A 15,389-nucleotide genomic window follows, 5' to 3' on the forward strand; every position below is an offset into this window, starting at 1 on the left:
AAGAAACTGCTTACAACTGAAAAAAAAATTTAATACATATTTTAAAATTTAATCCAGTAGATATATACATAATTTTCTAGGTGCTTAACACTATGCTGTTTTGGGGAATGAGGACAAAGATGATGACATAATCCCTGTCTTCAAAGACATTTAATTTAGTCAGTTCCAGACTTTAAAATTTCACTGACCAGTGATGTAATTTATAATTTTACAAATAAAGTTATATATTTAAAAAAAGGTGAGGGAGAATTATCATCAAAAAGTTTGATGACACCAAAGATGTGGTGCCATGTGAACTTTTCTGATGTCACTGGTAAAAATATAAATTAGTACAATCATTTAGAAAACAGTTTGCAATTTTCTACCCATCCTTTATGCCACAATAGTTCACCCAATACTGTGGTGGTTTCTCAAGGCTTTAGCACATGCAGTAACCACTCTGAGGGACTGACAATTTGCTGGCCCACTCCTACAGTTTTTGATTTCATATGTCTAAGATACAGTCCAAGCTCCCAAGAGATACCAATGGATACCAGTGCTCATGATTAAAAAAAAGGCAATTTGAAGTCCTACAGAAATGTGTGTTTAATTACATCAGGACATACATACAAGATATGTGTAGTATCATTATTTTTAATGGCTAAAAATTGGAAATCATAGAAATAATATTTAGTTAGACAAATTGTGGCATATACATATAATGAAACACTGTAAAGCAATGAAAATAAAAAGTAACCACAAAATCACGACTGGATCTTAAAAATAATACTCAGCAAATGAAATGAGACATAAAAGAATATATATGGTATGACTACATTTATATAAGGTTGAAAAAACAGAACTATGCTAAGTGATAAAATTTTCTAAAATGCCAGAATGCAAATTCTGTAAAAGAAATTAGCTAAAATTTTAAGGACTTTGTATAGGCCAAATGTTCACTACCATGAAAGTTTAGAATTCTTTAGAACTCCATCATGAGTTCTTTTCAGTAGAGTGTTCTGGAGAGTCGGCAGCAGAACAACTAAGGAAGATACCTTTGTTGGGACAAAGGCTATCTAACCCCCTGTACTTTCTTGCACATGAAGCAAAACCCTTAAGTCACTGGGAAGCCCCAGAAAACCTTCTCGAATAGCAAAGCCTCAGGAGACAAAAGTAACCTGTATTCAGATAGGTGAAGAGGTGCAAGCTTTCCGACTCTGAGGGTTGAAAAGGAAATCCCCCTAGTTCTCCCAACAGCCCTGTACCTAATAATAACCAATAGTAGTCTTCCACTGGGAGAGGGCCAATAAGCCTTCTGGCCACTGATTCCAGAAAAGGTATATGCCAGAAGGAAGAGGAAGGACAAGTTAAAACCATCCTTTTCTGGGGGAAGAGCAGGAAATCTGTTTGGACCAAGGATCCTGCTTAGATACACAGCAGGGACCTAATACCACAGGGAAGGGGCAGGAAATGGAAAGCTTTTCTTTATGGAATTGAGAAAAAGGAGAGAATACCCATTCCCTTCACTGCTATTCAACATTGTATTGGAGATACCATTCAGTTCCAGAGGGCAAAAAAAGAAATAAAAGGTAAATATTGGCAAAGAAACAATAAAACTGTCCTTACTTAGAGATAACATATTCATCCACAAAGAAAATTTCAAAGAATTAAAAAAAAAAAAAAAAAAAAAAAAGAACCCTACTAGAAACTGTGTTTAGTAAGCTCGCAAGATACAAGGCCAATAAACAAAAGCAACTGTATTTAAAACATTTCTGGGAGACATTAAAGAAAATCTCAATAGGAGAGATGTACTATTTTCACGGATTGGAATGCTAAGTATTATTTACATGTCAATTCTCCCGGAGTTGACCTATAAATTTAAATGCAAACTCAGTCAAAAGCTAGCAAGCTTTTATTTTTTTATGAAAATGTAAAAGGTAATCCTAAAACTTAAGTAAAAATGTTAAAATTGCTAAGTTTATAATGACACTCAGAAACAAAAAAGACCTTGCACTATTCACCTCTGGAGGAAACTAGAGTAGTAAATCAGTTAGTCTGCAAACTGGTTTTTATAAAACCAGCTAGCAAGCATGTAGACTGCCCTTCCCATATAAATTATGTTTCAGGGTAACCAAAGAGATAATGATGAAAAATATTCTTTATAAAGAAAATTCTAGCTAATAAACACATTAAAATAAAAATGTCAGAATATCACTATCTTGCATGCTCTAATGAAAAAACGAATAAAGGGGGCTGGGTGTGGTGGCTCATGCCTGTAATCCTAGCACTCTAGGAGGTTGAGGACTGCCTGAGCTCACAGGTTGGAGATCAGCCTGAGCAAGGGCCAGGCCCTGTCTCTAAAAATAGCCGGGTGGTCTCAGCTACTCAGGAGGCTGAGGTAAAAGAATTGCTTGAGCCCATAAGTTTGAGGTTGCTATGAGCTGTATGGCCATGGTACTCTACCAAGGGCAACAAGTAAAACTGTCCCCCCCCCCAAAAAAAAAAAAAGAAAGAAAAAAGAAAAGAAAAAAATGAATAAAGGAAATGATCATCATCAGATGCTAAAGAGAAAAGCTAACGCTGATGGGGACCTTTATAATGGAATCAAACACCTAAACCTAATGATAAATTCTAATGGCACAAACAATAGACAAACCAGACATATGCTTCTTCATAGGATACATAACTAACACCTTTGAAGTGTTCTGGTTCAAAAAACAAATTTGAATAGCATCTGACCTCTAGATTTAACTCCTCGTTTACAAGAAATTCAGGGGAGAAAGGAATACATGTATGTTGTGTGTATATACACACAGACACACACACACATATATACACATTTTCCTCACTGAGGAAATTTTTTAAAACTTAGCCAGGTATGGTGATGTGCACCTGTAGTCCTAACTCTTTGGAAGCTGAAGCAAGAGGATCACTTTAACACAGGAGTTTAAGGCTGCAGGGAGCTAAGGATCATACCACTACATTCCAGCCTGGGCAACAGAGAGAACAGCCTGTCTCTAAAAAACCAACAAACCAACAAACAAAGATTTGTGATGGATATATGGGAACTAATTTTTACTATTCTACTGTGTATTTGAAATTTTTGTTATTAATATTTTTATTTTAAAAATATACTCCACATTCCTCAAAGTACTTAAAAATAAAAATAAGTCTAACAGGGCGGCACCTGTGGCTCAAAGGAATAGGGCACTGGCCCCATATGCCAGAGGTGGTGGCGGGTTCAAACCCAGCCCCGGCCATAAACTGCAAAAAAAAAAATAATAATAATAATAAATCTAACAAAAGAAGTGCAAGACCTTCATGGATAAAATTATAAATGTTGAAAGGCATCCAAGAAAGAAAAAAAAGAAAGATACCAAACAAAACCTAAGTTAATGAAAAGAAGGCTGCATACATTACATACTACTATTACTACAACAACATTAGAAGATACTAATGAATGTACAAACTACCCAACAGATAAAACAGAGAGTCCAAAAACAGACCCAGACATATAGTAAAACTCGTTATATGATAGAGATGCATTTTGGATTAGTGAGGAAATGAAAGATTGTACTGGGACAACTGGTTATCCATTTAGAAAACAAATAAAATTGAATTCCTTGCTCAATTCCAGATGAACTAAAGAATAAATACAAAAGGCAGAAGTTTAAAATATAAACAGCATATTCATGAAAAATGAGAGAAGAAAAAATAAATAGCACTAACTTCATGAAAAAGAAGGGCTGACAAAATTGACCACAATTAAAAGTATAGACTATACCATAAAGTAAAAAAAAAAAAAAAAAAAAAAAAAAAATTTAGACTAGGAGAGGATATCTGCAACAAGAAATTAGGATGTAAAATATATAAAACCTTTCCCTGAAATCAGTGAGAATGCAAACAATTCAAAAGGCATCTCAAAGAAAAGAAAACAGGAATGATTAATACACACATGTAAAAGGGCTCAATTAGGAATGCAAATTAAGACCACAAAGAAATGCCACTTCTAACCCAGTAGACAGTCAAAAATTTAAAAGTTTGATACTAAGTCACAGGATGGACATTATTAGGAACTAATATACAATGCAATGTACAACTACTTGGGAAACAGTTTGACATTCTCCAGGTTAAGTTCCAGATTTAATTTGATTCCACGATTCCACAACGAAGCAATCCTCCTTGTACAAACTCTTGCATATTGTAACCAGGAGACATGAATATTAGGTTTTTCACAGGAGGGTAACCATACAAAGTCCTTTAGCAGTAGTATAGATAATTTATCATATTATATTTTCACTCAATGAAATATAATGCAGAATGAAAATGAACTACACTGACATGCAACAATATAGATGAATCTTAATGTTGAGAAAAAAATTTTGCAGGGAAATTATATGGTATGAATCTATTTTTACAATGCACGAAAGTAAACAAAAGCCGTATTATAATTAATGATTTTAAAACATTAAAATTTTAAATGATATAAGGTAAGAAAATACCTTATAAACAAGGAAAATAAGAAAAAATAATAAATGAAAAAATCAAGCACAGTAGGAGAAAGAAGTGGAATGGGGCAAGAATATATAGTACAATAGGTAAATAAAATGGTACTGATGCAGTCTGATTCTTAAGTTAGGTGGTGATTTGAGGGTGTTGTACTTTATTTGTACCGTTCATGATATACATGCAACAAATTTATTATTTTTATGTTAAAAATTACCTAAGAAAAATTAAATACTATTAAACCATGTGATATATATATATAAAACAGCATGACCGTAGAAGCCAAATTAATGGGATGGAAAAGGAAGTCATGAAAACAGACTCAGTTGGTAGAATAGCCCTTATCAGATGGACTTACATGCACATAATAATTATAAACTCAGGACAAAACATTTTAAAACTATTTGAAGGCAGTAGAGAGTGCACTACAGCAAGCAGAAATTAGTGAACAACATTGGATGAACATCTCATTTTTAAGGCTTTTCACCTAAGAGTAGCTCACCTTAGTTAAAATGGAGCCAAAACACATCTGAAAAGTAAAACTCAAAGAAAGAGACCTGTATTCTTACTGATTTAAAAACCAGAGGATAAAGTTCTGAACTACAGAATCTGGGTAGCTAGAAAGTGAGGGGGAATACTAGAAAGGAGAGAACCTCAGGGAGAAAATCCCAAATTATATATAGTATAAACTTTGCCCACATGTCTGGTGACCCTTGACCTATACTTTGGGAGGTGTGACCATGCTTCTCCACTGCCCTACATCTTGGTGTGAGTTTTGACTCTTTTGATCAATAGAATAAACGTTAAGTGACACTGTGACTTTCAAAAGTCTAGGTTTGTAAGGTCATGCATTTTTTTTCTTAACCACAGGAAACATTCTTGGAGTCCTGAGTGACCCTGAGGTGACAACACTGGAAAGGTCAGGTCCTAGTTCAGTCCAACCTTCCAGCCCTCCCTACCATCCTCTACAGCAGTTCTCTTTCTTTCTTTTTTTTTAAGAGACGGAGTCTCACTTTGTTGCCCTCGGAAGAGTGCTGTGCTGTCACAGCTCACAGCAACCTCCAGCTCTTGGGCTTAGGCAATTCTCTTGCCTCAGCCTCCCGAGTAGCTGGGATTACAGGCACCTGCCACAACGCCTGGCTATTTTTTGTTGCAGTTTGGCCGGGGCCGAGTTCGAACCTGCCATGCTTGGTATATGGGGCCGGGCACCCTACTCACTGAGCCACAGGCGCAGCTGCCCTCTCTACAGCGGTTCTCAACCTGTGGGTCGCGACTCACAGGAACTGTATTAAAGGGCCGCAGCATTAGGAAGGTTGAGAACCACTGCTCTAGAATTCTACCAACTGACCTTCATCAATACCACATCAAACAGAAGAATCAAACAGCCAAGTTCTGCCTGAATTCCTGAACAGAAAACTATGAGGTGTATATGATAAAATGGTGATTATTTTAAATCACTGTTTTGGGATAGAATGTAACATAGCAGCAGGTAACTATGTTATATACTTATATCAGTTATATCAAGTTCACAAAAAAGCAAAACTATTAATATGCACCTAATAAATAGGTGGCTTAACACAAATAGAAAGCAGGCAGACTTCTTCAATAATAAAATATAATGGATACTACAAATACTAAATTCCCCTATAAGATTAACTGTATTTAGATTTTTTTCCCCTTGCCCTTTAAAGAGAAAAAAAAGCACAATCTATTTGTGATTTAAGTTAACAAACAACACATTAAAATAATATGATGGGAGGCACTATATTTATACTAATTATTTCCTTAATGAAGACTTCTGAGATTCAATGAAAAAAGTTTACGTTAAAGATTTTCCAAATTTCATGCTGGCTATATTCCAGAATGTTTATAAAACTGACAGGTAGTTTTTTGACTTATAACGAATTAGATACTTAAATCAAATAAACAGAAGAAATAATTTCCTAAGTGGAATATGATTTTATGCTTTTCTTCCTTAAGTTAAAACATGTCCTTCCACTTTTCCACTAAAATCAACTTTGTAGACATGAAAGCCTGGATCCTGAATTTACTATGTCAGAAGTGTTCTAAAAAGAAGACTTCCTCCTCTGAGAGCTTAATCCTTTCTTAAAGTCAGACCCAGCAGTTTCACTCATGTAAAAAAAGAACAGGGGAATAGAAGCAGGTGCAGAGGGTGAGAGGGGATGAAGAAACCCATTTCAGCAACTTCCTGTGGAATTGGCAAAAGGAACTTGAATAAGCATCCTGAACAAAATCAAATGCCCTTAACCTACACCACAAAAGCTCAGCTCTATTTTAATTAGTCCCTTACACTTAGACACTTTTGTCTCAAATTATCAAAAAGTTTTTTTAAATCCCAGTAGAAACAGGTAAAAACTAAGAGCACAGTCAATAGAAGCACTACCTCATAAATAAATTTCTCTAATGTCCGGTTCACAGAGCAGTGAGAAGCTACAAGGACAAGCCACACAATAAACCACATTATTTAGGTCAAGAGTAAAATGACTAAAATGGATGGAATGCTGGTGATAATATTCAACACCTTTCACTGGTAGCAGGAGGCCTTTCAGCCTGCTTAAGACAGGCACGCTAAAGAGAAGATCATATATAAGGAAAAAATACTGACAGCTCATCAATTGATTTTCAATGAAAATGCTAAAAAATTTAATAAAGTAGTTAAGCTGCTGAAATACAGTTTCACCAATTAGCTTAATGTCAGAGAATTCTAATTAGGAGTCTTGAGATTGTTATTTAGTGTTTAAGCCTTCAGAATGCCAAATTCTCCTTTTCACACAAACTGGTTGCAAAATTAAAGACATTAGGCAGCCTTAATTACATTATCAGAACAGCTGGGATTAGGCAATCTCTGAAGTCAAGACGGCATTCTTTTGTCACAGGGTGGAAATCCCTGGCTTTCCAGGGTGCCGGATTTTGGTGCCATTCCATATCTCACCCATACAAAGCAAACTGCATTAGAAACAAAAAAATTGCAGACAAAGAACAGAGTAATGCTCAGCAAATAATGAACACATTACCAAAAAAGAAAAGGTAGGTGAAAAGATTAAGCCTGAAATGGGTAGGTTTTGCTAACACCTCTACTGGCGGCTGGCCTGCCAACCCTCTGGTGGCAGTAAGACTGAGGGAAAGCTCTGTGAACTTGCCTGGCCAGTGGAGACAACTCCGTTATCTAAAGCTGAAGCACATTTATACTCTCTCATCCCATGGGGTGTGAAATTAGCAGCTATTGTTTTTACACATTTTTGCTAACACAATGCCTTTTATGTCTTTACATTGTTTATAAAGAAAACATATTTCTTGCACATGGGAACACTCTTTTTAATTCTAGTATTTTAAGCAACAGGATTGGCTATCCTTCCCCCCCTTCCCTACTCATTCCTTATTCCTCTAAACAACCAATATTTTTATAATGGACTCATTGACAGCATGATTTTTCTCAGTAAAAACTGGGACTGATGGTAGTAGGGATACCCATAATTACTCATTCAGTAGTCAATCTAAAGGTGTCCAAAAATTTGTCTGTTAGGCATTAGCCATTAACCAAACAGAGCTTTCCCAAGGTTTTTATAAAACCTAAAACAGCTATATTTTCTTAATTCTGAAGTTTTAAAATTTTAGGTATGGTAGTATTTGCTATTATCATCCCAGTGCCTAAATCTCTCATCAAGAATACTATTATGGCCTCCTAGCCAATCCACTCTAGGCCTGTTGTCTCCGAATCAGATCTTTCTAAACCAAAAATCAAATCATGTCACTCCCCTGATTACCAGTAGAACCCTTCCATGGTTTGCCACTGTATGTAGAATTAAATCTAAATTCCTTCCCCTGGTTTACAAGGCCTCAGACAATCTTGCCTCTGCTTAGGTCTCCTACGTGATCTTTCACCACCCACATACCTCACTCACTCCAGCCATACGGAATCTCTCAGTTCCTTCATTTCCCAAACTCATTCCTGACTTGGGAAATGTACACCTGCTTGTGTTTCTTGCTGGAATGGAGTTCTCCAGATTGTATGAGACTGGCTTTTCTTAAAAATAATGATAACCAAAACTTTAATCCCAAGGATTCTCACAAAACATATTATAAATGACAGCATGAAAAAAAAAAAAAAACCATCTTGCATAGCTCTTAGACCTGGCCACAACTAGAAAGGCTCAACTTCAATCTGTTTTTATATTGAGATTCCATTAAAAGTTCATGCTTTAGGGGCAGTGCCTGTGGCACAGTGGGCAGGGCGCCGGCCCCATATACCAAGGGTGGCGGGTTCAAACCTGCCCCAGCCAAACTGCAACAACAAAAAAAAAAGCTGGGCATTGTGGCGGCGCCTGTAGTCCCAACTACTAGGGAGGCTGAGGCAAGGGAATCGCCTAAGCCCAGGAATTGAAGGTTGCTGTGAGCTGTGTGACGCCAGGGCACTCTATCGTGAGTGATAAAGTGAAACTCTGTCTCTACAAAAAAAAAAATTAAAAAAAAAAGTTCATGCTTTAAAAAAACCTTGAAACTACATCTGAAGCTCAGGCCTGCTGAGGGATGCTCCCAGGAAATGGTGTTGGGATTGCTTTGCACCAGGTGAACAGGTAGGCACACAAGCAGATCCTACTAAGCAGACAGATGTGAGGGGCATCCAAGAATCAGGAAAGACACATGGAAGATTCAAATGTATAGTGTTGTGTTCATTCTTAAACTGAGTGGAAATATATAAGTATTTGCCTCATGAGACTTACACACAATATGTACAGTCTTATATGCATGAAATTTTACATAACCAAAAAAGCACATACACAAAAGGGGTATATGTCAATTTCTGTACCAACAGACACATTTAACTGATTAAATCCCCCCTTAAGTAAAAAGTGATTGGCAGTAATGGTCAACATTCTCAAACATACACATTGTTTTGAAAATCTGGTTCAAATTAATGAGGACAAATTGTCCCTGTTCCTTTATATTTCTTCTTAACCTTATATTCTGAGTCCTCTGCTTCTGACAAAGGTCCCCTCAGAAGCCCTACAGAACTTAGCATAAATTCACACATAGGAACATGTGGAATCCTAGCACTCCTGGAAGCTGAAGTGGAGGATCATTTCAGCTAAGGACTTTAAGACCAGCTTGAGCAAAAAAGAGAGACGCCTGTCTCTACTAAAAACAGAAAAATTAGTCAAGTTCATTGGCATGCACCTATATAGCCCCAGCTACTGAGGAGGGAGGCTCAGACAGGAGGAGCCCAGGAATTTGAGGGTGCAGTAAGCTATAATTACGCCACTGCACTGTAGCCTTAGCAATGAAGCAAGACTCAGTCTCAAAAAACAAAACAAACAAACAAAAAAAAAAAAAATTTCCAAAACAAAAAAATTTTACATATAGCCCCAAACAATCTGTAGGCTAAAAGTTTCCAATGCTATAACTTTATAATGCCAGTTAACAAGATATTTACATATGTATAAAGTGTCTCTGGCAGAATGGAAAGGACAGAAAAAGTGATCCTTTCTGGGAAAGGGACCTGGGGAACTGAGTCATATGGAAAAGGAGAGTCAGAGATGGGAGAGACTCAGTTTTCACTGTAAACTTGGTTTAAAATTCTTTTTACAATGCTAAAATATTATTTTTAAAAGCAGTTTTACTGAGAATTATCTTTTTATATTTATACACCTGCTTTCTTACATTTATTATTTTTACTGTTAACATTTTTAAAAAATCATACCATTATGCTTTTGTAAAAATTTAAGATATTTGTTTAAATAGGAATAACAAGAAGAGCAGCTTGAGCTTTGCAGAATCTCGGTTGAGGCTAGGTGGTATCATTCACAAGTATATATCTTCTAGGAAAATTCCAGGGGACTTGGGAAGTAGTACCTCCAATTGGGAACATACAAGTGCCTTATATAATCAAATCCTTACATTGTAGCAGCCTTAATCCTCTTTATCCGTCATACCACCATCCCTCTGCGACAATCACACAGACTGGTTTCATAAGTAGGGGATTGTCACCAACAACATAGATCCTAATTTTCTGAAAGGTGATGTGGTGGCCACTCATTCTCTAACCTGGCATCCTCCATTAACCACATCACATTTCACTGTGGTGACAATACTGCTTTCAGGAATGGGCAGCCATTCAAATAGCTTAAGCACAGGAGCAGGAATATCATATTTGTGTCTTAAAATAGCATTCTGGTAGATTAACAGAATTGGGGTGAGATATCTAGAAGTATGTCTAGAACATAATAGGTGTTTAATAAGTATTTGTTAATTGAATATATATTAAAGTCATACTTTACTTTCACTATACAAAATACAGTAAACATCTCAACAAAAGACAAAATGTAGGTAATATACTATCAACATTTAAATAATTAATGCTTTCGTAGTTAAATCCTTAAGTCTAATAGATGGTTAAGTCATATAAAGTATTTATACTTCAAACATGTAATCTACACACCATTTAAGTGCCTTTTCTTCCGATCTAAAATGAAAACCAAATTCTTGTTAAAGAAGGATGTTGACATAAAATAATTAAATCACCTGTCCTGCCAATTCCAATCGCTTGTTACCATAATAGTCTCTGTCATCAACTTTATTATCTCCTTGTGCCAGAATTACTCTTCGTACCATCACTGCAGTATAGATACATTTGGCTCGGAAATTGAATTCCTTAACCTGTAATTCAGAAATTAGAGAAAAGTTTTGAGAAAATGCATACTAAAATTTAAGATGCTCCAAGAAAAGAACCAATGTTATATCAACTAAATGAGAAAATACTAAATTATGTTTCTCCCTATTCAAAGAAATTCAACTAGTCTGCAAACTTCCTTGAGGGTGATTTGATGACTTTTGATCTTTACACTCAGTTCCTTTTCTTCAAAGACAACTACTATCTACTTCTTTCCTTCCTATACACTTTGTGCCCGTCATTCCTTACAGGGAAACCCATTATCCCCTTGCAATTAGCCTGTGATGAGCTGACCAACAGACTACAGCAGAAATGATATCAAACCAATTCCAGGCTTATCCTTTTTTTTTTTTTTTTTTGTAGAGACAGAGTCTCACTGTACCGCCCTCGGTAGAGTGCCGTGGCATCACACGGCTCACAGCAACCTCTAACTCCTGGGCTTACGCGATTCTCTTGCCTCAGCCTCCCAAGCAGCTGGGACTACAGGCGCCCGCCACAACGCCCGACTATTTTTTGTTGCAGTTTGGCCGGGGCTGGGTTTGAACCCGCCACCCTCGGCATATGGGGCCAGCGCCCTACTCACTGAGCCACAGGCGCCGCCCAAGGCTTATCCTTTAATTAAACTGGCAGTTTCTACTTCCTTTCTCTTAGAGTCCTGAGACAACATGTTAGAAGTCCAGAACACTCTGCTGTGCAGAGAGGGAGACTAAATGGAAAAGCACTGAGAAGCTAGCAGAGGTCCTCAAACTTTTTAGACAGGGAACCAGTTCACTGTCCCTCAGATGGCTGGAGGGCCGGCCTATAGTGTAAAAAAAAACAAACTGTGAACAAATTCCTATGCACACTGCACATATCTTATTTTGAAGTAAAAAAACAAAACGGGAACAAATACAATCACACCACCACATGTGACCCACGGGCTGTAGTTTGAGGACCCCTGGGATATGAGTGAAGAAGCCATCTTGGACATCTGGCCCAGCTGAGCCTTCTAATGACTACAGCCTCATATTAAAACACTGTCTAGCATGCAACAGATTATCTGGTGAGTAAATGAGTGGATAAACTGGTACATGAATCTGCTACAAATGTTCTAGCCAATCTTCTCTAGTACAAATCCTAAAACCCATATGAATGAATCTGATTCAATCATTAAGTTGAATTACAACTAGTAAAATAATTGTGATTTGCTTGGGGAGACAAACACCTGAGGTAGATCCTTTCCCGACATCTAATAAGGTGAATTCTGAGAGTGTGGTCTGAGCTTTTGTCAATTTCAAGGAATATTTTGTAGGCCTTTCCAGAAAGGATACATACTACTAGAAAATTTCCTTTTTACTACCTTAATCATTTACTAAAACCCCAATAAGATCCTTTTTATTAAGCTTATCAATATGAAAATAATTCAGCAAATCTTGATTTAAAAGAACAGTAAGCATTCTCCTTCATACATTTTATTGTTATTGTTAAGGAATTCCACTAAATAATGTTAGAATTCTGTATGTATTTCAAAAGTTTATTCTCCTTTCAAGGAAGTTTTATTTCTTCTCTAGGTCAATTTATACTCTATTACTGAGAACTTTGGAATGTGTTAAAAGAAATGTATTCGAAATGTGATAAAAGGAAAAGCTCTAAAGGCTATTTTATCATCTTGACCCACAAAACAATTAAATTAATAAAAGATCTTTAAAAAGAAGTCTCTTAGGCCCAGCACAGTGGCTCATACCTATAACCCTAGCAATGTGGGAGGCCAAGGCAGGTGGACTGCCTGAGCTCACAGGTTTAAGACCAGCCTGAGCCAGAGTGAGACCCCCTTTCTAAAAAATAGCCAGGCGTTACGGTGGGCACCTGTTGTCCCAGCTACTCAGGAGGCTGAGACAAGAGAATTCCTTGAGACCAAGAATTTGAGGTTGCTGTGAGCTATGATGCCATGGCATTCCACTGAAAGCAAAAAAATGAGACTCTGTCTCAAAAAAAAAAAAAAAATCGTCTTTTGTTTATCCTCAAAAAAATCCCCTAAATCCTAATACCTATTACCGCAACATCAAGCAAAAAAAAAAAAAAAGACCAACTCCAGTTTCTGGACAACTATAAGTAATTCACATTCTCAGCTGCTATTTCCAAAGCTGTATGGTCCTCCATTCAGGTACCTCTATTTACACCTTATTTTTTCTGATCTGAATATGGCAAGTTAAAAATGAAATACTTCTCTTCTAGTTGTAGTTATCCTTCTTATTAATGAGAAAAATGAAGCAAACTTCCACTAACCAAATTTTCAATTTTCAACAAAGCCCATTTCACATTTTCCTTTTGCATAAATACTGAGATTCCCAAGACATTTGTGAGTAGACATAAATATGGATATTTATAGCAAATGCACCCACTGTACTGTACTTTATAAAGTTCTTCACTAAGGTAGAGTCCATCACCTTCTTAGTATTGAACCCTAATTCATTTCATTCCCTTTTGTTTTATTTATTTTTTTTCTTTTTTGAGACAGAGTTTCACTTTGTCACCCTCGGTAGAGTGCTATGGCATCACAGCAACATCAAACTCCTGGGCTTAAGCAATTCTCTTGCCTCAGCCTCCAGAGTAGCTGGGGCTATAGGGACCAGCCACAATGCCTGGCTATTTTTTAGAGATGAAAAAAATTGCTCTGGCTCAGGCTGGTCTCAAACCTGTGAGGTCAGGCAATCCACCCTCTTTGGCTTCCCAAGTACTGGGATTACAGGCATGAGCCACTGCACCAGCCTCATTCCCCCTTTTAATGACTATATGCTGAAAAGCAAACCCTAGGTCTAATTAGAAATAATAAATTAATACTTAGCACATTTTTCCAGGGCTATTCCCAGAGATTATGGAGGCTGGCATCAATTTTGGTAGAATGCCATGATAGTTCTTATATGCCTTTGGGATGTTAACCTATGAATTATCTAAAGGAGGGAGAAAAAAAGAACTAACAAATGAGTTTGGAATGCTCAAACAGAACTCTGGAGACCTTTTAATATTAGCATGCAGGAAACAGAGGTCTGAGGCTTAGGAATTCTGGAGCCTAACCACCCTTAGATTTCAAACTTTAGTATGCATCAGAATCACCTGGAAGGCTTTTTAAACTACAGATTGCTGGGACCCACCCCCGCAGCCCCCCCCACCCCCACCTCTGAGTTTCTGATTCAGTAGGGTGGGATTACACCAGCGGTGCATCTCACAAGGGTATATGTGAAACTTGGTAAACGGTCTGTGAAGCTAGTGAATGATGCCCCATGAATATATCAATGTACACAGCTGTTATTTAATAAAAATAAATAAATAAATAAATAAATAAAAACAACAACAAATATTTCCAAGAAGTTCCTTGGTGATGCTGATGTTTACTCGTCCAGGGAATGCTCTTTGAGAACCACAGCCCCCAAGGAAGTGAGAGGACACAGTACCATAAAAAGGCTTCTGCAGGCCAACGTCAAGTATAAGTGCTGGGAACCAATGAATATCCTGCCAATTTTCCCCCTCTATGTTAACACACCTAAATGAGTGCTTTCCAAAGTTTAGTCATTGAAGTTCCACTGTCATGAGTACTGCCATATCTCCATAATACTTAGTTTTATTTTTGTTCATCTTTAAACAACTCATTTTAAAGCTTCATTTTATGCAATAAAACCACAGTCACACATATCACAAAAATGGATTTGATGTGCTCGTTGTATTCTTTCTAATAAGTACATAATTACTTAACGCAAGCTGTCCTTGTACCACCAAAAGTCACCTTTCACATGACATTTATGTACATACTGTTCTAAACCATTCTGAAAAAGGAAGATCTTTTTCCTGGTTCTTCTATTTCTATTTTCCTCCTAGCTGGATTATGTGTAACCAAACTTTAAAAATGTCAATTTAAGTTCAATGCAACCACACAGAAGTGCAAATAATTACCTTTATCAACCTAATTAAACAAATGTCAGTAGAGCTAGCATTCTATCAGCTAAGACTCTTTAATTAGTCAAAAGTTCTTTATACAAAAGAGGATTTTTACATGAGGATTCTAACAGAGACTCTATGTGGGCATCCATAGAAAATATGGAGGTTTATGTACATCATATCACTGAATCATCGCAAGATCCCTGTGAGAAAATAATTATTATTACACTTTCGTTACACAGGTGAGAAAACCGAAGCTTAGAAAAGTTAAGATTTTCCCAGAGTAAATCAGTTAGGATGCAGA

At 36.8% G+C, this 15,389-nt stretch overlaps 1 protein-coding gene across 2 annotated transcripts in view; it reads right to left on the bottom strand.

Annotated features, from left to right (window-relative positions):
* Window positions 1-15,389, bottom strand: part of POLR3B (RNA polymerase III subunit B) — a 129,466-nt gene that overhangs the window by 73,151 nt on the left and 40,926 nt on the right. For both annotated transcript variants that reach the window (XM_053585261.1, XM_053585262.1), the window contains one exon: window positions 11,026-11,160. In XM_053585261.1, coding sequence (XP_053441236.1) covers window positions 11,026-11,160 — 135 coding nt within the window. The remainder of the gene's footprint in view (window positions 1-11,025; window positions 11,161-15,389) is intronic.

Source organism: Nycticebus coucang, chromosome 3 (genome assembly GCF_027406575.1).
Source record: "Nycticebus coucang isolate mNycCou1 chromosome 3, mNycCou1.pri, whole genome shotgun sequence".
NCBI classification, from domain to species: domain Eukaryota; kingdom Metazoa; phylum Chordata; class Mammalia; order Primates; family Lorisidae; genus Nycticebus; species Nycticebus coucang.